Genomic DNA, 23817 nt, shown 5'->3' on the forward strand with positions numbered 1-23817 from the left:
GAGACAACTAGGCGCAAGGGCAGCATGACAGGGCTAGGCAGACCAAGTGAGGGGTTAAAGTTTTCTGGTGAGGTGGGGGCTGCAGGAAATGAGCAGAAATGGGGACAGGACACCAGATTTGAATAGGGGCATATATGTGACTCATCTGAGATTTCCTACCTGTTGCTGCAAGACAATCACTGAAGACGAATTCCTGCCTCTGATTTGGTGGTTTGAATCTGTCACAGCTGCGGGGAGTGGATAAAGGAAGGTGATCTAAACCCAGCTTGGTACTGTGCGTGACGGGTTATGTCAAGGGGTAGTTAGCCAGAAGAAGAGGTAATTACATAAAAGGGGGGCCCTCTGGGCTGGTGATCGGTGGCTAGAGGGTTCATTTTCGTCTAGCTAGCTTATAGGTGTTATTCGGCTAGATCATCAAAAGGTAATGTTAGCCGTAGCCATTTGGTTATAAGCTGTTATGGCTCAAAGTTAATACAGTAAATGTGTATAACTATCCACTCAGTTGTGTGTTCTGTTTAGCCTCTTTATTCCTGATTAATAAAGCTGTTGATTTCTCTATCCAAACCTTGAGTGTGTTTCTTATTTCTTTGGGGTAGTATGGTTGAAGGGAATTGGCTATGTCCTAGTCATGCAGAGGAGTGCTGGGAGCAGCCGAGAGCCGTAGAAGAAGGAAAACAACAAGAAGGGAGACATTGAGAGAGTGTGAGCTAGAGTAAGAGAGTATGAGAGAGTAAATACGATCTGAATCAAAAATACTCTCCAAATTTAATCTGAACAGAAAGGACATGAAACAAATTTCATTGTCTGAAAACAAATGGCCGAAATACGAAATGAAATCGGTTCAGGTACATGTGCAGAAGTCTAGTATTAAATTTTTCGGTTAAATTTTTGACCTATTAGTTTTCGGGGCAACTAATTATTGCCCAGGTCACATTAGGGCAAAATAACAGAGCTTTCTGTGACGTCCTGTCCCTCGATTGGAGGATCGGGGAGACATAGTAAGCGCCGCCGGAAGTTCCCGCCAGGTTATGTCCACAGTGATGTGGACGTAGATAGAAGATGGAAGATTGAAGAGAGAGAAAAAGATAGAAGATAAAGATTTGGAAGCAGAAGTGGTGAGAGTGTGAAAGACTGTGAGTCATTGTGGGCCCAGTAATTTCGCTTTGTTACATAGTTACATAGGCTGACATGCTTCCATCAAGTTTAGCCTTTCCCACGTCTGTGAATTGCTGTTGATCCAAAAGAAGGCAAAAACAAATAATTTTCAAATTTTGCAACAAACTAGGAAAAAAAATCGTTCTTGACCCCAGAATGGCAGTCAGATCTCTCCTTGGATCAAGAAGCAATTTCTCCATCATTTAAAAATTAGATTCCTGAATATTATGTTTTTGTATTTATCCAGTTGCTGTTTAAACGTCTGTACAGACTCTGATAAAACTACCTCTGCAGGCAGAGAATTCCACATCCTTATTGTCCTTACTGTAAAAAACCCTTTCCTTTGCTTTAGAATAAATCTCCTTTCTTCCAGTCTAAATGCGTGACCACGTGTCCTATGCATAGTCCTGTTGACTAATAGATTTCCAGACAATGTATTGGCCCCAAATATATTTATATAATGCTATCATATACCCTCTGAGGCACAGTTTTTCTAAACAGATTTAAATTTGTTAACCTTTCTTTATAACTAACGTGTTCCATTTCTTTTATTAATTTTGTAGCCCGTCTCTGCACTTTTTCTAGTACTATAATATCCTTCTTTAGAACAGGTGCCCAAAATTGCACAGCATATTCAAGGTGTGGTCTTACCATTGATATATAAAGAGGCAAAATTATATTTTTATCCCGCGAATACCTTACTGGCCTTAGCAACTGCTCACTGACATTGCACATTGTTGCCTTGTTTGTTGTCTAACAATTTCCAAATCCTTCTCATTTGTTGTTATCCCTAATTCACTACCGTTTAGGGTGTAATTGCTTGTGCATTCCTTACCCCGAAGTGTATAACTTTGCATTTATCTACATTAAATTTCATCTGTCATTTATGTGCCCAGTCTCCCAGTCTATCTAAATCCCGCTGCAGCAAACTAATATCCTGCTCATATTGTATTTTTTAGTGTCATCTTCAAACACGATTCGAGGGGGGGGCTGGCCTCCTTTTCGGGGCTTCTTATGAATTGCAAACACATGGGTCAGCTACATGTTTTATGTCTATAATCGTGGTAAATATAGTAGTATTCTTTTTTTTGGTATAGATTTTGTTTAAGATTTTCTTGCCTACTTAGTAACACTGGTGAAATTGTTGCTCTCTAAACAATTTTTTTTTTACGGAACACTTGCAAACCCAACTTTCTATTATTCATTCCCAGCTGTTTTTTTGCAATAGACTCAAAATGACTTCCATTAGGTTATGGAAATTAGAGCATCCTCGTTGTGCTATTGACAAGAATAATTTAAAGCACAAAAATATTCAAAGTGAAACAAATGTATTTTGAAAGATAGCAATTAATATACAAAATGAAGCTGTTTGTTCAAAATCAGGTCAGTGCAGATACAAAGAACAAGATAAATTACTCAATCTGCACAAGAAATGTACCATTTTGGATTCACAAGGTTTGTATTGTTTGTGGCAATTAAATATTATTCTGCCAGCATGGAAAAAAACAGCAAAAATGAAAGAAAAATGCTACAGCAGCTGTAATAATTGATACATTAGCAAATATGCAGATTTTGGTACAGATGTTTATGCCATAATTTTGCTTCTTAGCAATTCATCTAAATAAAGGCTTAACCCAAATATTTCAAATAGAGTTATTACTACCGTATATTTCTTTTCAGAAAGGAATATGTGTCCACAAGTAACAGCACATATGCAATTGCTGGGAGGATTACCCAGCAATCTACCTCAGTCTCAGGTGCCAAGGTTTCAAGCAGAATGTATTAACGATGGCCCTATTCATATCTGTGCACGTTCAGCTTAATGTTACTTGTTTTGGGGTATAAGAAATACATGGTATTAATATTTTAGAGCACAAGTAAGTCATGCAGCTGTTTATAACAGGGGTATGAAGACACAAAAATAATTCATGACATTTCTGCCTTGCTAGATCTAGACAGCCACTGTAAGTGTTATTTTTGTGGAGGGGAAGCTCAGCCACAAAGTAATAGACCATGCACACTCACAGAGTAGGGCCGTTGAGTGCTGAAGCACATAGCGCATAAAAATTGCCTGACCTCTGTAGCATCACTTACGATAGAGTACCAAACTGCATCTGGAAGCGACATCAGCACTGTATATCGGAAACTTTATGAAATGGGTTTCCATGGCTAAGCAGCTGCACACAGGCCTAAGATCACTACACAATGCAAAGTGTCGGCTGGAGTGGTGTGAAGCACACAACCACTGGACTATGGAGAAAAGGAAACATGGAGTGGAGTGATGAATCACACATCCCTATCTGGAAGTCTGACAGACAAATCTGGATTTTGCGAATGCAAAGTTTACTGCAAAGATTGATTGAGGACGGGGATTAATGGTCTGGGGCTGTTTCTCATGGTTAAAGCTAGGTTTCTTAGTTCAAGGATAATGTTAGACCATTGTATGTATCCAACTTTGTGGCGCCAGTTTGGGGAAGGCCCTTTCTAGTTTCAGCATGACTGTGCCCCTGTGCATAAATCAAGGTCTGCAGAGTCATGGTTTGATGAATGTGGTGTGGAGGAGCTAGAGTGGCCTGCACAGAGCCCTAACCCAATTGAACACCTAAGAGATTGCAAGCCAAGCCTTCTCATCCAACATCAGTGTTTTACCTCGCAAAAGATTTTTTGACTCAGGACACAAATTCCCACAGACACTCTCTAAATCTTGTTCAAAGTCTTCACAGAAGAGTTGGGACTGTTATAGTTGCAATTTAACCCTTTGCCTCTTTAGTGAATAGTTCCATCTGCAGTGAGTAAGAAAGCAGAGCTTGATCTTTTTGGCAGCTGATGGTGACTCAAGAACTTTATCTCCGACAGCTGATAGCAGTTCTGTCACTCTGTATGGCAGTAAGCAGACATGGCTAATCAAGTGTCTTTAATCAATTAAATATTTTAAGTAGGCATCTGGGGATGTTAATGGTTACAGTGGGTCATACTCAACAACTGCTTCCCATGTCACAACATAATATTCAAAGGGAACGGCAAATCATATTTTTAGATTTTTTATTACTTTAAAGTATTTGCTTAATCCTGTGTTTATAACACTTTTCTATCTTTATATAACCAGGTATTACTTTTTTGAAGTGAAACTAAGTGATGGTATTTCCCAGATCACTTTTTAGAATTTGTGTTTCTCCAAAGATGAAAGTATTTGAGTGATATTGAGGAAGGAACTCACCTATTTTTCTTCACATCTAATTGCAATGTGTCATTGTTTGAATTCTGTTTAAAGCTAAACGTAATGACTTTCAAAGGTATCTTTCATGACAGCACAATTGACAATTTTTGCTGTAATAAAACTTAAAAAGTTTTGTGACTGACGGATTTCAGACTCATTTAATAACCTTATGGAAATAAATTATCTGCTACGTACACCTGGCAGAATCCCATGTCATCTCTGAAATGTAATATCTGTATAAAGTAAAACCCAGCTGGATTTGGCTGTCATAGGGGCCTATTTCAATCCTCTGTATATAGTGTTTTAATCACAGAGCTGAAGAAACTGAGTTTCACCCAGATGAGGTGACAATCTCCAAGAAATGTGTCACAGTTTCACTTAGAGATGGTTATGAAAAATGGTATAATAAGATACCCCCTTAGGGGTACTGGTGTAAAGCTTTTCTTAAAATAAAATAATAGAACAGAAACTCTCAGTTGGGGACTGTATATTAAAAAGCAATGGGTGATTCCATTGATCTGATTAAAGAGTGATTATTGCCTGACCTAGTACTCCATCCTAACAAGAATGGCCTTCATATTAAACAATTAATGGGTGAAATCCAAATGAAAGCTGTAGGGGTAACTTAAACATAAAGTCATTACTTTACACCCTGTGCACGTGTGAGTTATTGCAGGCTAATACCCTACCTCTTGTGTATGTTATCACTCAGCTTAGCAAACATCCTCTGTTTGAGGACTAAGCTCCCCTAGAGTCAATTACATACGGCAGGCATGTCCAAACATATTTCGAAGAGTGCCAGATTTGATCAAGTGAACATGTGCGAGTGCTGACCATTTTGCCTGACATTCTTTGAAACATTAAAATTAAATGCAAATTTAATTGGGCAACTTATCTGTGGGGCCTTATCAGTCCGGAACGTGGGCCGCAATTGGCCCGCGGGCGGGACTTTGGACATGCCTGACATATGGTGTTCAAGGGAATGGAGAATTTGTTGGAGGAGTTGGTCAAAACATGTGTCAGGGAACTGGGTCCATACGGACGACTGTAATGACCCAGCGCGCCCGAAGATGGAGTTCAGGAGTTCAGTATGCAGTAGCGGAGTCTCAGGACAGGGCCTGGTGCGGGACAAACGGCACTCACCCAGGTGTTGAGCATCTAGGGTAGTGCAGCCAGATACCAGCGCCCTAATATCGCAGCAGATATAAACCAGAATGAAGGTAATTCCTGCAGGCACCCTGGAACAGGCATGAGACATAGCACAAGACTCGTGCGGGATGCTGCAGGCTGGGAGCGTGGAAGCTAAGCAGAGAATATGGCTGAAACATAACAAGCAAGGGATAGGGAGACCAGGCAAGAAACATAAGAGACAGACAAACATGAATACAGGAACTAGCCTAGAACTATGAGATAACAATTGGAGATTCCGTCACATCATATGGCCATAGTATGCTTAGCCCACCACTACGCCAAAGTACTCCAATGACGGTGGGTCCTAACGCTAATCCCTGCTGACAGTGGTACGAAACAAACCATACATGTAATCCAAACACATAGCACTGAGACATACCTTAGACTGAAGACTGAGACAAACAGAACACACGGGAGGAGCACACCTTATAAAGGAAACAGAGCTGAAGCAAAGAGCTGAAGCAGAAGCAAGGAATGGAAGATCAGAACAGAGCAACAGGAAATCCAGGAATGGATCGAAGTAAAGGAGGGAAACTTAAACAAGACAGGTATGCAGCTCCGCAGCCTGGGTAGGATCATGACAACATGTCATTAATTTCAGGACCATGGACCGTTTATGGGCTGTTAGTACATGAAGTTGAAATTGAGATATATATATATAATTTCAACTAGACTTGTGTGTTCGGATTCATAAAAACTTTATTTGAAAATGTTTCCAATTTCAAGCAACAGAACAAATGAGAACAAATGGCAACACTTTTGGAATTTTATTAGGATTTGTTCATTGGCTTGCCTGCTGTAGCTGTCATCTCTGAGATGGTTGCCATTTAATTGGAAGATGCTACTTTTGTTAGGGTCACACAGGCTTAAACAAGCTGTGATTGGCATTTTGGCAATGTTCCCAGAAAATGTGGTTAAGGTTCAAAGTGGTTACAAGTATTAAGTAAGTCCAATTACTCTAACCTTATTAAGTATTATAAAATGCAACCTCCCCAGGAAACAATCAAGACCAGGAAGCAAGAAGTTACAGCAAAAGAAAAGGCTATAATTAACCATTGTAATGCCAGGGACATCTATACTGAAAAAAAATCCTACTTCAGATCACTAAACTAAAACTAAACTTTCTTAATATCTTGAAAAATCTCACCAAGACACCAACTTGTAGTAGAGAGGTGCAAAAATGAGTAAAATAAAAATATTGCGGTTCTGTGGACCTCAAGCTACTTCTCCTGGGAGGCTGTTCCACATACCCACCACCCATTCAATAAAGTAAATTTTCTGTACATTAAGAAAAACTTTATTACATTAAATAAAAGAGGGTTCTCTCTCACACACTGCCTTGCCCCCCCACTCTCGACCCTCTCCCACCTCTTGTCTCTTTAGCTGCACTTCGAGATCAGAAAAGATCAGATAACAGCTGGAGAAGGTGAGTGGGCAGGAGGGGCAGATACAAGGCAGGGGTAGAGCATAAGGGCACAAGCAGGAAAAGGAGGGCAGAGATGGCTGCAAGGAAAAGGAAGAAATAAGACTGGGGGAATAAGGGCAGGGGGCACATAAAGTTCTAGGGGTAAAGTACTCAGGCAGGACTGGTGGAGAGTGTAGTAGGCAAAGACAGAAAGACTTAATTTTGGTCAACAAATTTCATTTGGATTTAAAAAAGCCTGAAAAAGCAAGGGACGCAAATGTGTTGTCCTAAAATGAGCCAAAAATAAAACTTGTAATATTTTGCTTTATATTTGTTTTCACCCTAAATTTGTCTCTGTTTTGTTCTTAAACCTTATTACATATGTTTAAATGTATCTTCTCTACCAATGCTTGTAGAAAATATATTTTCAAATCTTCCCTACTATTTTCCCAACAACAGAAAGAGACAATGAACATTGTGCTAAAATTAAACAGCTAATCACACAACTACACAGTAATGTATTTAATAGTAAAGTATAAAAAAAACTTATAAATCTTTATTTCCTGAGTTACATGAACAAATGTTTTTGTTCTATCAGATTAATTTTTATATGAAATGCAAGTGAAAAGTATTAGCTTCTGAAACAGTGAAGTGTCAAGAAAATTAAATTACATATTTCATATATGTGATGTCAGCAATTAAAGGGAAAAAAATTAAGTTCATCAGCAAATCTGTTTAAATTCAAAAAATTTTTTGGTCTGGAACCACATTTAATAGTTTCTGCCAAAATGCAGATATGGCTTTCAACAAGTGCATTCGAATTCATAAAGACAGCTCTTTGATAGATTAAAATTGCTCTGTCTTATGATAAATCAATTTTAAATATATACATAATACATACAAAATTGCATTACCGTTGATAACAGGAGTACTAAGTAACTGCAAATTGAGAACTCATAGATTCTAACCTAAAGTGTTGAAATTATTCCATTTAAATAACTGCCAAATGTTCAAAATTCCAAGGGGAAGTGATGTCTTTGTCAACCTAAGTTTTAAATCTTTTTTTTTTTTTTAATTAAAGTGTTCAGATTGTTTTCCTACCAGGGAACTTGGCCATTTGGTCATTGCATTATAGCAGAGAAAGTAAAAAATTGGACAAAGGCAAGGGTTGAAACACAGGTACTTCAATTAAGATAGGCTGAAGGGTTCTTCACCAATGTCCAATTATATGTTGTTTGATCACTAAACATATTCTCAAGGCTTTGCTATTTCCTTTCATTTGTTTATGCTTTGCATTTGTTGTGGTGTATATGATTACTGCAACAATTCTTCACGAGAGCTGCAGGTCCATAAATATTTGAACAGTGACACTTTTAATAATTTTGGCTCTGTATGCCACCACAATAGATTTGAAATAGATTGAATAGATTTAAGGTGCAGACTTTCAGCTTTAATGAATTTATTAACAAAGCTATTGTAAGAACCGTGAGGATTTACAGCAATTTTCATACATGACTCAAAAGTAATTGGACAAACTAACCTAAACATAAATAAAAATGATAAAGAAAATGATCATTCCTAACCCTTTCACGACAAAGCTTGTACATGTATGAGCTCACAATGCAATGCATTTGTGATAAAGCCCGTACTTGTACGGCCTGCTTTCAAATAGCCTTGGATCATGGGAGGAACCCCCCCCCAAAAAAAGGGCCGCCGCAGGCGGCTAAAACAGAGCTTAGGAAGCTATTAGCAATATTGAGGCATCCAGCAACACAACCCCCTACCCTATCTCATTGTGATTACTCCAAAGAGCAACCACAAGCGCCATCAGTGAGTGGCATTGCTGCCACTCACAAGATGGCGCCACCAACTGACACACCAATGAGTTCACAGAGGGTCTGCATTCAACCATGCAAGTCAATGGATCCCAGCTCACTAATCATAATGTGATTAGTAAAATCAAAAAAATTATAATAAAAAAAATTGGTAACAATAATTCCCCACTAATGTCACAAAAAAGTTTAGGAGCAAGTCCTAAAATTAGCGCTATATCTTCACAAAAATGGTTGCATGGAAAGAGTTAAAATATTGGCATTTTAAATGCCCATGGGGTGCCTAGTTTTAAAACATGTATGATTTGATGGGGTAAATTGAATTGGTCGCCTTCAAAGATGTTCCAAATATAGGATATAGGCACAGACTGACCAGATGTCCAAATTCCAGAAAATGCACACCTCACAAAGGTGGCCTTGTACCTCCCAAATTACCCAACAAACCCATGCATGGGTGGTATCACACATATTGGGTGTTGTTTGACAGTGACATATACCAGGAGCGGTAAATTCATAACTAAACACACAAGAAAATATTATGGCAAACCGAAACAAAGGTTGGTGGTAAAATGTGTACATGAAAAAAGTTAAAATACCAGCATTTAAAATTCCCAGGGGTGTATATTTTTCAAAAATATATGATTTGATGGGGTAAATTGAATTGGCCGGGTTCAAAGATATCCCAAATAGGATATGTTGGCAGAATTTTCAACATGTCAAAATTTCAATTTGAAAAATGCACACCTCTCAAATGTGGTCTTTTAGTCCCCAAACAACCCAACAAACTCATGCATGTGGGGAATGTTCTCAGGAGATGTTGCTGAACACATATTGGGGTGTTGTTTGACAGTGGCTTATACCAGGAGCGGTAAATTCATACCTGAAGTACAATGTGTGTGAAAAACCCAAAACATTTTACTACCATAAAGTTTAACAAAGGCTGGTGGTAGAACTAGTGCATGGAAAGACTTAAAATATGAGCATTTGAAATACCCTGGGGTGTCAAGTTTTCAAAAAAATATATGGTTTGATGGGGTAAATAGCACTGGCCAGCTTCAAAGATTTGGAAAAAATGGTTTTGAAATAGAAAAACGCCACTTGTAATTATTTTTTTGCAAGTTAAAGGTCATTGGGGTCAGGGTTTCGTCTGGAATTAGCTTACAGAAATTCTGAAACTATTTGTTATTATCACATGGCCTCATGAACAGCACATTCAATTGTCCCAGACTGGAATTGCTTAGGATAAGAGACAGATTCTCCCATTCCAGAAATCACTCTATTGTTGGCCATGATCCCTCTCCTTTAGACCTAAGCTAGCATGATGTTGGGTTACTGTGAGATACTGTATTGATAGGTAGTGATGGGTTTGATGGGCAGTTGAAAGTAAACTGATAAAAAAAATGTTAACTATTAATACATAATTAAATATATAAATACATTATAAGTATTATTTCAATAAACAAAATCATTGACTTTAAAGGAACCATAGTCTGTTAATGTGTACTGGGTATTGATTGATTTTAATGTTTATATATAAAAAGTGACTAAGGTGCAAAAGCTTGAAAAGTTATTTTATCAATGCTACAATATAGTGTTGAACTAAGACAAAGTAACTCTAATTCTCTGCTGTTTATACATTAATGGTCACAGTTATGCCACTGTTTAAACATTCTATTTCAGGTCATGACAGATAACTTAAAATACAGTGATCTAGCTGAAGTGTAGTGGTTAAATTAGGGGTTTTAGGTACACAGTTACTGTATCTGTCACATGACATCACACTCTGGCACTCAAAAAATTTGGAACAGTAGCATACAGGCATTCAGCAATATAACCGATTAAAATGAGACAGGTACTAAAAGCATTTAATTAAGACACTTCTGGGCAAAAATACAGTATTACAAAAGATGCCAAATTTATCTAAATGACAAGCAATGTAATGGAAGATTAAATACTTATTTAGTTTCAAAACATTTTGGCAACATGCCCTTCATCAGGCAGAAATACAAACGTAGTAGATGTATCCATTAGCATTATTTTACTAACTAGATAATAGGTTTTACCGTTATTTAACTGTAAATGAGCTGCAGTGGGATGAACAATCTCTACAAACTGTATTATGTAGGCCACTTCAGATTATCTTGCAGGAGAAACCCTCCAGTGGTGCCCCTTCAAAATGCACATCTGATACAGTAAGATTTTGTATCCCAGCATAGCTTGCAAATTAAAGGTGCTGTTCCACATAGACACTTTTTCAACTCTCCCATATTCTTATATTCTTATTATGTATTATAAAGTATCCTAAACAAATGTATTCTTTTTTCTTTAAATAACATATCATCTAGTCTGTGATGTTCCCCAAGTGCCTCTTAGATCAGACTGTGGGTGACCTGTCTGCAGGGGAGGGCTGGCAGCCTACGGCCTGGGGGGCAAGTCTAGTCAAGTGGCCCATTGCGTCACCGAATCAGCCCACCATCCATGCCCATCTTTTCCTGATTTTCGAACACATGTTGATGTACTGTGATGGGATTGGGAGTACGTCAGTACACTAAAAAAAGTAATCATATACGGGATGACTGAAGCCACAATTTAACACCACTAATCCTTTTTAATAAAACATGCAGATTGAAATAGATTAAATAACACAACACCTCTCACTTTTCCTCTCACTGGTTTCTGGGCATAGCAAGTTTTGTCCTTTAAAGTGACTATAGTTCAAGTAAAGTGCCAGGAAACAGATGATCAAATACACACCAGGACAGGCTCTGCCACACCGACACCCAAACACACACACCAGTTCAGGCTCTGCCACACCAGGACAGGCTCTGCCACACCAACACCCAAAGACACACCAGGACACACTCTGCCACACCGACACCCAAACACACACACCAGGACAGGCTCTGCCACTCCAACAGCCAAACACACACACCAGGACAGGCTCTGCCACAACGACAGACAGACAAACACACACCAGGACAGGCCCTGTCACACTGTCACCCAGACACACACACCAGCACAGACTCTGACACCCACCAGAGGGGCTAAGCTACAACAATAATAAAAACAAGTATCTTCCACACTGCTTTGTCGTTGACCCCCCTTTCAGTGTTTTTGCCCCCTTTTGTGTAATGGCCTCAGTTGCTACCCTTGTGTATTGATGCTGCCAGCATAAATAAAATGCTGCCCTGCAGTATGGGGGATGTATATCTCACTAGTTTGTTTTTTCCATGAGTCTATACATCCCCCATAGCATTTTACCTGGGCTGGTCAGCAGAATGTAAAAGGGCTGGTCAGTAGAATGTAAAACCCTAATGCACCCACACCCTTGTGTATTCCCCCCAGCTAGCCCCACACTTTATATTCATCCCACCGCCCAGCCCCCCTTTAGTATTGATTTATGTGATGCCCCCCGCCAGCACCCGCTAATGAATTAATGCCCCTCCTTAGCACCCAGATTTCACTCACAGGATCTGCCCAACACCCAGAACAGAAGCATAGGACTTCCCACCTGTGGTATCCTCAAACAGCCTCCCTGTGCATTGCTTTCCCCCCACTTACACATCCATGCAACCACACACGTATTCATTCACTCATTTATTATTCACAAACATTCATTCACTCATTCATATATTAATTTCCTCATTTACAGATACTAATCATTCACAGATTACTCATTCATTCCCTCAATCATGCATACTCATTCATACAACCTCCCCAACCCCCTTACCTGAACTGCAGATCACTCTGTGCCACTTGGAGACTTCTGCCACCTGGTCCAGCCCCCCTGCCTGTCTGATCCCGCCTTTTCTGCTTCTCACAGCAGCAAGTGGTAGAAGAGGGAGCATTCCCCCCTGTCAGCTTTTTCACTGTAGAAAACAAAAGCAGGTCAGGCAGATCACCCCCAATCTGATCTTGGAGGCACTTGTTAGATACAGTGGTCGTACATTAATCTCTCTAGTACTGGGGTTGGCATGTGCCTGTAGCCTTTATTGATGTCCCCCACCTTCCTTATTGCTGTTTCCACCGTCAATCTTTGAATGACAGGGACTGCAGGCATACATTAATGACTGAGCTGGCACTGAAGGGGTTAACGTGTACCTGTAGCATTTGTCATCTTTTTGCATCTTCTTTGTAACCAAGTAAATTAAGTCACAGGTGTACTTTACTGTGCCTTTTATGAAATATGTGTAAGAGCTTTACTGTTTTACGGGCACAAGCATGAAATGGAAGGCGGAAGTGGCTGTAGGCTGTCAAACTACTATGATGTAATACATAGGGTAGGTCTTTGGAAGAATGATAGGACTCTGTTTCTAGGCAACTGTAGTATTTCATTATAATTTTAAGCACATTTTATAAGTGACAAGGAGCATTAAGGAGAATATGACAGATGGGTTTCTTTTACATCTCTCTACATGATGCAGGACGTATATGGGGATATTTTAAGAGCCTCCCTATGTGGAATAGCACCTTGAATAAACTAGTTTAACATTGAATTATAATTTTTTTTGTATTGATGCACTCAACATTTGAGGGCAGCCATGATACGTTCTACCACTTATCTACAATGCTGATTTCTGTATGGCAGAGCTTCTAAAATCCATGCTATGTTTATTCCCATAAACATAGGGGAAAATGTTCCTGCTGTTCCAGGGATGGCCGGGGTAAATGTCTGTAGTAGTGGAACTGGGGGAGGGGGGGACTGATTTATACAACATTAAACTAAAGCAATGGTGGTCACTCCCTTGATACAAATCCTGGCTGTCTGCCAGAGATAATCCCCTCAGCAAGTGATGGGATGATATACTGCTGGGGGTAGCCACAGAAGTCTTTGCAAAGTCAGGGCCCATAGTCAATAGGGAGGAGGCTGGCTCTCAGGCCTCTCCAGTGGCCCCAGTGATGGAGGTTTTCGTCACATTTCTCCCCCTTCTGAATGGGACTGACCCAGGAGGAGACCCCAAACGGGTTGACTCCGTAGTAAGTCAGTCAGTTCATTTGGCCCATCAATGCCCTCCCAAAACTGGTGTCCCAAACAATCTGCCCCTCCAAGAGCAGTACTCACCCGCCTGACCTCTGCCTCTCCCGAAAAATATAACTGCCGCTGGAGAGAATTGCCAGTTGCACCTTCTCTCTGGAGTCTTCTCAGCCGCTGGGGAGACGACAGGGTGGCGGGGGCTCCTTCAATCCAGGGTTGGGTATCCGAGCCAGCTGCCCAGCATTTCTGGGGACCACAGGTGGTGACCACAGTCTCATCCTCCTGTATGGAATACATGTCCCCCAGTGCTGGTTTTGTACCATCCTCTGATGGAGGGACGTCTGGTGAGGGAGGGCAGAGGCCAGCTGCGCTCTGACCTGGACAAAGATCTTCTATAGGGTTTGCGGGCACCTCCAGTGCTGGTAGAGAGGGGCCGTCCTGCCTCTCTCCTGTTACCAGTGTTTGGGCTGGGGTGGTCTGAGTGGGCACTGCGGAAGCGTCATGGTCAGACTCAGGAACAAGGGGGAGGGGTGGGCAGAGACCAGCAGCACTCTGCCCTGATGCCAGCCCTTCTGCTGGGGAGTGGGGATCTGGGCCCAGCATTCCTGGGACCCAGGTGTGGAGACTGCAGTCCCATCCACTACCACAGTCTCTGGGGCTGTCTGACTGGACCCTACAAGGTTGCTGTGGTCTGGCTCAGGAAACACTCTTCCCCATTGGCAGCTCTTCTGCTGGGTGGGTGCTAGTGGAGACCGCAGTCCCATCCACTACACCCAGAAGTTGTTTTGCTGGGAAGGGAAGCCAATTGCATGCCCTCCCGAACCAATATCCTCAGATGTAAAATCAATTAAATCCACAATCTCTGCATCCGGTTGTGGTATACAGTCACATAGTTCAGCTATTGGATCTAGGTTAGCCGTCCAGTAACCCTGTGACTCAGGGGTGGAGACCGCAGTCCCATCCACCCCTCCTGGGTCAACATCCTCAGGTGACCACTCAGTAAAATCCATGAAATCCAGAGTCACTGGGGCATAAGGTTATGGCACTGCCTATTACTTGCCCAAATCAGTTCCAGGGATGGCCGGGGTAAATCATTGTAGTGGTGGAACAGGGGGGAGGCTGACTTATACAACATTAAACTAAAACAATGGTGGTCACTCCCTGTTTACAGATCCTGGCTGTCTGCCAGAGATAACCCCCTCAGCAGGTGATGAGATGACATCCTGCTGGGGGTAGCCACACAAGTCTCTACAAAGCCAGGGCTGTATAATTAACCAAACCAATAAGGCATAATACTTTGCATTATAATCAAAAAATAAAATCTGGTCTGGTCATCCGTAGCTATATACATAAGTATAATTTTAAAATTTTTTATTTTTTACATCTCAGATTAACTTTTCATGTTTTTTGTTCTTTACCAGGTATCTTGGGATTACCAGGCCATTGACATATCCCGTACGGCAGAATGGAAAATGTATGGCCAAAATGATTCTTTGCGTCTGGTTACTTTCTGCTTCTATTACCTTACCGCCTCTGTTTGGATGGGCCCAGAATGTAAATGATGATAAAGTTTGTCTCATAAGTCAAGACTTTGGCTACACCATTTACTCTACAGCTGTTGCCTTTTACATTCCAATGTCTGTAATGCTGTTCATGTACTACAGAATTTTTAAAGCAGCAAAGCAGAGTGCTGCAAAACACAAGTTTACAGCTTTTCCCCGTCCTGAAGAGAGTGAAGGAATGATCACAGCAAATGGGGTTGTGAAAATGCACAGAGAAACGGAAGAATGCTCACATTTCTCAAAGCTACTCAGAAATGACAGGAAAAATATTTCCATCTTTAAACGGGAACAAAAGGCTGCTACAACACTTGGAATTATTGTAGGAGCATTCACCATTTGCTGGTTACCTTTTTTCATACTTTCAACAGCAAGACCTTTTATCTGTGGAACTGAATGCAGTTGCATTCCTTTGTGGATGGAGAGGACCTTTTTATGGTTGGGATATGCAAACTCTTTGATCAATCCTTTTATTTACGCTTTTTTTAATAGAGATCTGAGGACAACTTATCGAAATCTGCTACAATGCAGATACAGAAACATCAACAGAAAGTTGTCTGCTGCAGGCATGCATGAGGCTTTGAAGCTTGCAGAAAGACCTGACCATATCCTGTAAGAACAGTATTTTTAATTATCCCATTTATAGGGTAGAGACAGGATTGGAGTGCTAATGGACCCAGGTCAAGGTTAGGTAACAATGGGCAATTACTTAAAAGTCCACCGATGCCAACCGATGCCCTGGGTCACATTCTGCTCACTGCTCCACTGGAACAGACAGAACACAAGATCTTATCACAAAACTTTCTCTCTGATTACTCAAATGTTCCCTCTGCTGAAACCCTCACGGTAGGGTGACAATATTACTTTGGGACACTTATTAAAAAAGTGTATACTTTCAGGGGTTGCAATAAATAATTACTGCCTATCATAGTACATCATTTAAAAATGTCACAGTTAAAAGCGACATTTCAAAATATTAATACTATGTGGGCTGCCTCTAACTTAGCCTCTTGCACTGTGGAAAAGACTGTCCTCTGTTGCAAATCCTTCATCATGGTAAAGGTAACCATATTCTTTTGCAGCTTCCAATGTAAAATGTATATTTTAGGGAGATTCTGAAACCTTGTTGTCCCTGCATTGGAAAGGGCAGAAAGGATTTGACCCATGATGGTTTGGAATTGCTTAATGCCAAATTACATAGATGTTCTCTTTCCTTAAATGTGTTGTACAATGTTTTTGATGCTAGTTTATTTAGAGTGGGTCTATCACTTAATAACAGATTTATGTTAGTCAATAAAGAATGAATAACTCTCCATATGTTCTCTTGACATCTGAAAATAAATCAAAAGTTTTTAATTTAATGCATATTTTAAGTAACACATGACCATAATTAATTAAGGACAGAAAGTCTTTGGAACAGAACCTCCATCCCCCTTTCTTCATCGGATGTCCCTCATTTCTGTGAGGTTATAATGTTTAGTGGGTACGAGAAAGTATATTATGTAAATAAAATGCATTTGTTTTCTTCCAAATCTATTACTCATAAACATCAACTGCTACCAAGTGATGATAAAGTCACATAATAAGTCCTGGCAAAGCCCTGTCCCCTGACTACATCCCCCTAAAACAAAAGTTGTCATTTAAACCATTGGAATGTATGCATTTGCACTTAGCTACATTGAGGATGTGGTATGAACTTGGGGATTTTAATAAGTCATCTTGTAACCCTCATAATAGACTAGCCTGATCCACAAGAGCAGTCTAGAACCAAAACGTAAGACAAATGTCCTACCCATGATGCAACCATGCATAGGGGAGCCTTCAAAGGTAAATTCATCACTGCACATATACACCTATTGCCATGCACAGTTGTCCTATGAAGAGTGGTTTCAGTTAGGCAAACATCTTGTCGCAGTGTAAAATGAATTGATGGATAATCATTACGCCCCTTCCTCTATTTCTTCTCCTCCACAGCCTAGGCTCCTCGTGCTCTAACATGGGTTGCTTAGGTGCCACTGGAATAAAAATATAATACAGTTAAGAATTCAGCACAGCATATGAAGGTGTTCATAAATATTTAAAGAGTAAAAGTCCATCCCATATCTCATGCAAACTAAATATATGATCCTTTATTTGTAGGAATACAAGTACAAATGCAATACTGCATGAAAACAATAATGTTTAATTCAACTCTGACTAAAGCAAGTAACCATTTCTCTTCATACATGCATGTATTGTATATCCATATATTTATTGTTACCAAAGTAATTTTAAAATATATATATAAAATATCAAGCATTATTAAACAGTCATCTACATCCACCAGACAAGCCAGAATTGCTTTTCCCACATAAATCTTGTATCACCACTGCAATAATCACCTTTTTGCTTCTATATTCACTTTATATAAAAAGTCTACACACCCCATTAAAATGCCAGGTTCTTGTGATTTTAAAGAATGAGACAGAGATAAATCATGTCAGAACTTTTTTCACCTTTACTGTGACCTATAACATGAACAATTAAATTGCAAAAACAAGCTGAAATCTTTGAGGGGGGGGGGACAAACAAAAAAACTCACAATAACCTGGTTGCAAAAGTGTGCACACCCTTAAACCAATGTTGAAGCACCTTTTAATTTTATTACAGCAATCAGTCTTTTTGGGTAGGAGTCTATTAGCATGGCATAATATATGCCCACTCTTCTTTGCAAAAGCGCTCCAAATCTGTCAGATTGCGAGGACATCTCGCGTGCCTTTTGTAAGCCTACCTGACCAGTTTTCTTCTTGTCTTTTCATCAATTTTGGAGGGACTTCCAGTTCTTGGTAATGTCTCTGTTGTGCCATATTGTGTCCACTTAATGATGACTGTCTTCACTGTGTTCCATGGTATAATGCTTTGGAAATTCTTTTGTACCCTTCTCCTAACTGATATCTTTCAACAATGAGATCCTTCTGATGCTTTGGAAGCTCTCTGCGGACTATGGCTTTTGCTCTGAGATGCAACTAAGCAAACGTCAGGTAAATCCTATCAGAACAGCGGAACTTTATTTGGGGTTAATCAGAGTCACTTTAAATGATGTCAGGTGTGTAATGACTTCTATTTAACATGAGTTTGAATGTGATTGGTTAATTCTGAACACAGCCACAGCCCCAGCCCCAGTCAGTGTTCCCTCTAAGCTGTGCGCTTGTGCGCGCGCACATAGCATTTTTAGAGAGCGCACACGTCCAAAAATTGTGCGCACAACAGTTTTTCCCAATAAAATATATATATATATAATTTTTTTGATACTTTATGCGGTGCGGATATTGTGCGCACATAATTTTGGCTCTGGGAACATTTTTGCACAAGAGAAATTTTCTGCGCATGCCACCTAAGAAAAATTAGATGGAACATTGGCCCCAGTTATAAGAGGGTGTACATACTTATGCAACCAGGTTATTCTTCTTTCTTTTTTTTCCTCAAAGATTTTAGCTTGTATTGCAATTTAATTGTTCACGTTATAGGTCACATTAAAGGTGGAAAAAGTTCTTACATGATTTATCTTTGTCTCATTCTTTAAAATCACAAGAACCTGGCATTTTAACAGGGGGTGTGTAGACTTTTTATATCCATTGTACATGGATACCTTTAAAGCACTAGACGGCCTTTAAACAAAGCCCAGGAAAGAGGAGCAATAGCCAGATCACCACTCATTGACGGCTGTATCATTGAAGCCCTGAGGTCAGTGACTCTGTGAGAAAAAGGGAAAAGGTGCTCTTAGTGCCAAAAATGTGAGGATAAGGCCATGATGGATACCAGGTCCCCATCTTCTTTTCTTCAGGAGCCACACTCCCTGAAGTAATATCTGACCCTTTCCCTCCCTCTCTGGCCAGAAGGCCTGCAGGAGGGCCGGATCTACTTGGTCTTTCCCCTTCGAACCAGGAGGGATGTCGCTCATAAGAGCTACCTAACTCTCCTACTCACCAGGAAACTGGGAACTTTGAAGGAGATCCGGCACTACCATGACAATTTATGGTGTGCTAAAAATCCATTACTGTGTAGTTTGTGCTTTTGCATTAAAAAAATCCACTCTTAAATGAAAAACTCAATAAACACATGTTCTGTGCAGAGGTGTAAAAACTATATACAAAATGTGCTCCATTTACTGAAGCCCCAGCTCTTTAGGTTGGTAAAATTCTGTGCACCCCACATCTAGCCCAAAAAGCTGGGATTAATGACATGTAAAATTGCCAAGCACGCTTACTAGTAGTCACTTGTACACACAAAAACTCCCTGTGTACTGCGCCCTGACCTGGACCATGGATTGGGGACACTTTGCGACCTCGAGGCTCCAAGCAACCCAGCCTCAAGGACAGAGGACCAAGCTTTCCCTCTCTCACAAGTACTTGTTCTTAGCCATAAAGCCAGCTGTTTTTTTCTTAATGGGATTTATTAGCATGCGGTTGGGATACTGGTTTTAATGACTGGGGATTGAACTGAAGGTTCATAGAAATCAAATTATGTATGGTGTGGAAAAACTGATTTAATTTGTATGAACCCTAGGGTAAAGCCCCAATCCTTAAAGCCAGTATCACAACTTCATGCTCATAAGTCCCATTAAAGACAAAACAGCTTTTCATGAGTGATGATCTGGCTATTGTACCTCTTTCCTGGCTTTTGTTTAAAGGCTGTCTAGTACAGCAGACATTTGTTCTAAAGCAGAGGTGGGAAACTTTTTTTCTGCCAAGGACCATTTGGATATTTATAACACCATTCGCTGACCATACAAAATTATCAACTTAAAAATTAGTCCCACGTTGTATACTTATGCCACCAGACAGCCCTCCCTTTAGTATTGATTTATGTGATGCCCCAGCCAACACCCCCTTGTGAATGAATGCATGCCTCCACACGCTTGTATATTGCCTCTAGCCAGCCCCATACTGTGTATTTATGCTACCCAGCCAGCCCCCGCTTTTAGTATCATGTCAGGCCTGGCACCCAGATTGCATCCACAGGACCTACTTGGCACTCAGACTGGTAGCATAGGTCTTGCCATCTTTGCCCCCAGTCTACTTGTGGCATCTTTGCCTCAAACAGCCTCCCCGTAACGTACACATCCATGCTATCACACACATATTCATTAATTCACTCATTTAAAACATATTAATTCACTCATTCACAGACACTTATTTATTCACTCATTCACAGGTACTCATTCATTCCCTCATCCACAGATACCTATTCACATATACACATTCACAAATATTCCCTCATTCAGATACTCATTCATTCAGTCAATCAATCACACATACTCATTCATATACCCTCCTCCACCCCCTTACCTGAACTGCAGATCTCTCTGTGCAGACTTCTGCAGGGACCCGCTGCTTCGCTCTGTGTTGCAACTTCTATTTAACGCCCCGGGGAAGCAAGAACGCAGCAGGGTCATGTGAAGTGACATAACGTGACGTGACTCCACTGGGTTCCAGCATCCCCTTGGTGGTACAAGAGACGTTGCTCTCACAGTGTGTGGGGGGTTGTTGTATAGTGACTCAAGGCTTGGGAAAGTCATTGGTACCTGAAGAACATTTAATACAGTCATGAAAATCTGTTACAAAACCAAAAAGTGTTAACCTCTGCCTGTTATCTTTCTGCACTTTAAAAAGTGAATTATACATTTCAATATGCATAGTGCTACAAACTGCACATTCAGCGATATAAAGTCCATACAGAAACTAATAACTGTGAAAATACAAAACCTACATAGTGCCAACATTGCGCCAGAGTTCACAGTAATTCTATAAATAATATATATTCATAAGTGCAAGATTTATTTAAACTATGCATTATTTATGTTATTTTTAACAGAGAAAAGTTTGCATTTGACATTTAAGAACTACCACTGCTTCACATGCTGTTTCCTACTTCCACTTGCTAAAATGTGAGGTGTATTCTTTTATATTCAGCTAAAGGACTTACAAAGTTAATTTGTAATTGGCCAAACAAAGGAGAAATGACAAAGTCAATAGTGTATTAAAAAGTGGACCCTATTAAAAGAAGGTTCCCTGCTGCTTGTTATGTTCTAAAACAATTTCTATGTCAATCTTCACCAAACTATGAACATGACATATTCTCTTCCCCAGTCGACTTTCTTCCTCTGTGACTGTCTTTTTGCAAGAGTTTTAGTCTTCCCCTACCAAAAATTCAAATTGCCAGTGACGTATTCTGGCTTAGGCCAACTAGGCCCAGGCCTAGGGCGACAGGTAACCTGCCGCATAACAGGGAGCCTGATCACTGATCTCCCCAACAAGCCCATTAACACTATAAAGGTATGTGCGTCAGGCAGCACTGCCCAGGGTTAGGCCTAGTGCAACTGAGGTATGTCAGGCTGTGTACCCACAATATTTTTCAGTTAAAGGGAATGTATTCAAAATCATGTTCACATAGCAATTCCTTGATATCAGTTTGCATTATGAACAGGCAACTTTCTTGCAGGAGATGCTCACTGGGTATGGCTATTTTTAATGTAAAGTGATATCTGGGAGTTGAAACAGCCTTCTCCTGCAAACTCTCAGGTTGGTGAATTTGCTCCACAGTACATGAGTGTGTACATAGCATACTGTGGCATTATAAAGTTACTGGGGAGTGATAGCCCTTTTGCCACATTACTAGGAGCATAATGCTCTATAGGGCAATGGGCTCCCTGGTGCAGAATTTACTCAATGTAACCTTCCCCTGGGCCACACATCTTTGAGAGAACGAACACTAGAACATGACATCATGTCCTGGCAATCAGATCAAAGGATGTGCGCTGAGAGGTGGCTGGTGGAGCTGCCCCAGGCCTGAAACTAGTCATCTTCCATAAGTAAACTATTATCAACAGACTTATACTTAAGTAGACTTATCCATAGAGCAACACCTAAAGCCACCATAAAGGGCTCTACATTATACCTATGAATATGTTGGTTCTTTAAATGAACAGACAGTATCCACCTTTCATGAGCTATAACTGCAGAGTTTTTATTATTGGGAAGATTTTATCATTAGATAGTGTTTACACATATGTATATATGTTCCATTCTTTTCTTCTAGTTCCAAGGAAAAATAGACCAAGAGGGATGTTGAACAATCTTATGATGAAGGTAAAAAAATAAATAAAATATAAAGTTTGTACCATGCTATATATTTCATATATACCTTCATTACACCCCCAATGCTTATATATATTCTAGCATTAGCATTCTAAGGCCAACAAAATTCTCAGGTTGTGACAGAACCTGTTTTCTGCTCTAGTCCTGCCTCTGTAGATATTACCTCAGGTTGTGACAGAAATTGTTGTCTGCTCTAGTCCTTCCTGTGTAGCTATTATCTCCCCACCCTTTAGATCTAATTTGTAAGTGTTAAAACTCCAGCTGATAGACTGCGTGTCTCCAGGTCTCCAGGTGCAGTACTAATTGATTACATTCAGTTCCATCTGGGCCACTCAGCTATAAACATCTACAGCCTGGCTCTCTGAGCCTTGGCTCTGCAGGCCCTATTTTCCAGTTGCCTTGTTTCTAAGTGGCAAGCAGGAGTTAACACCTGGAGTTAGGAACTGCAAACACTAACAGGTAACCCTCACTAATCACACAGATACAATATGTTCACACTGTCTATCTTGCTCCTTCTTGTCACCTCTCTGCTGAAACTAATCACTATATCCTATTGCACCAAGCCCCAGCCCATCACCTATGCTTACTTCACATGATCTGCTGTGTTTTCTTAGAAACCTTTCTCCTTTTACTTCTGCCACTACCAAACCCACCCGCTCCTTTAAGTCCTACTCCCACATTCTCTCACTCCAACTACTGCTTGCTGCCGGTGACATCAAGCCGAACCCTGGTCCCCTAACAATCCCCACCCTTTCTTGCTCACCTCCCCACAGAAAACACCACAGGTCCCACACTACCAAGTATCTCACTACCATTAAACCACAGCTCTCATCCCCATTCTTTTCCTGTGCCCTCTGGAACGCTCACTCGGTCTGTAACAAACTGACAGCCATGCACGACCAATTTATCGCAAACTCTTTCAACCTCCTAGCCATTACTGAAACCTGGCTTTTCTCTTCTGACACCACTTCCATTGCTGCTCTCACATATGGTGGCCTCTCCTTTAGCCACACTCCTAGGCCAGGCCAGACACATGGGGGCGGTGTTGGAATCCTGCTGTCCCCCTCCTGCTCCTATCAACACCCGCCTCCCCTCCACTCTCTGTCATTCTCCTCCTTCGAAGTTCACTCCATACACCTGTTTTCCCCCCCCTCTCTCTCTCAGAGTGGCAGTCATATATCGCCCTCCTGGGCCTACCTCTCAGTTCCTGGATAACATTGCTGCCTGGCTGTCCCACTTTCTCTCTCCAAACATCCCAACCATAATCCTCGGTGATTTCAATATCCCCATCAATAACCTACCCTCCCCTGCTGCCTCTAAACTTATTTCTCTCACATCCTCCTTTGG

General features: G+C 40.7%; 1 protein-coding gene across 1 annotated transcript in view; it reads left to right on the forward strand.

Annotated features, from left to right (window-relative positions):
• The window catches only part of LOC149298948 (5-hydroxytryptamine receptor 7-like), a 31277-nt gene extending 15327 nt beyond the window's left edge, over positions 1 to 15950 (forward strand). Inside the window, exon 2 of the mRNA XM_089486942.1 lies at positions 15197 to 15950. Coding sequence (XP_089343068.1) covers positions 15197 to 15950 — 754 coding nt within the window. The remainder of the gene's footprint in view (positions 1 to 15196) is intronic.
• The last annotated feature ends 7867 nt before the right edge of the window (positions 15951 to 23817 follow it).

Source organism: Sceloporus occidentalis, unplaced genomic scaffold (assembly GCF_023333645.1).
Source record: "Sceloporus occidentalis isolate IW3139 unplaced genomic scaffold, rSceOcc1.0.p SCAF_30, whole genome shotgun sequence".
NCBI classification, from domain to species: Eukaryota; Metazoa; Chordata; class Lepidosauria; order Squamata; family Phrynosomatidae; genus Sceloporus; species Sceloporus occidentalis.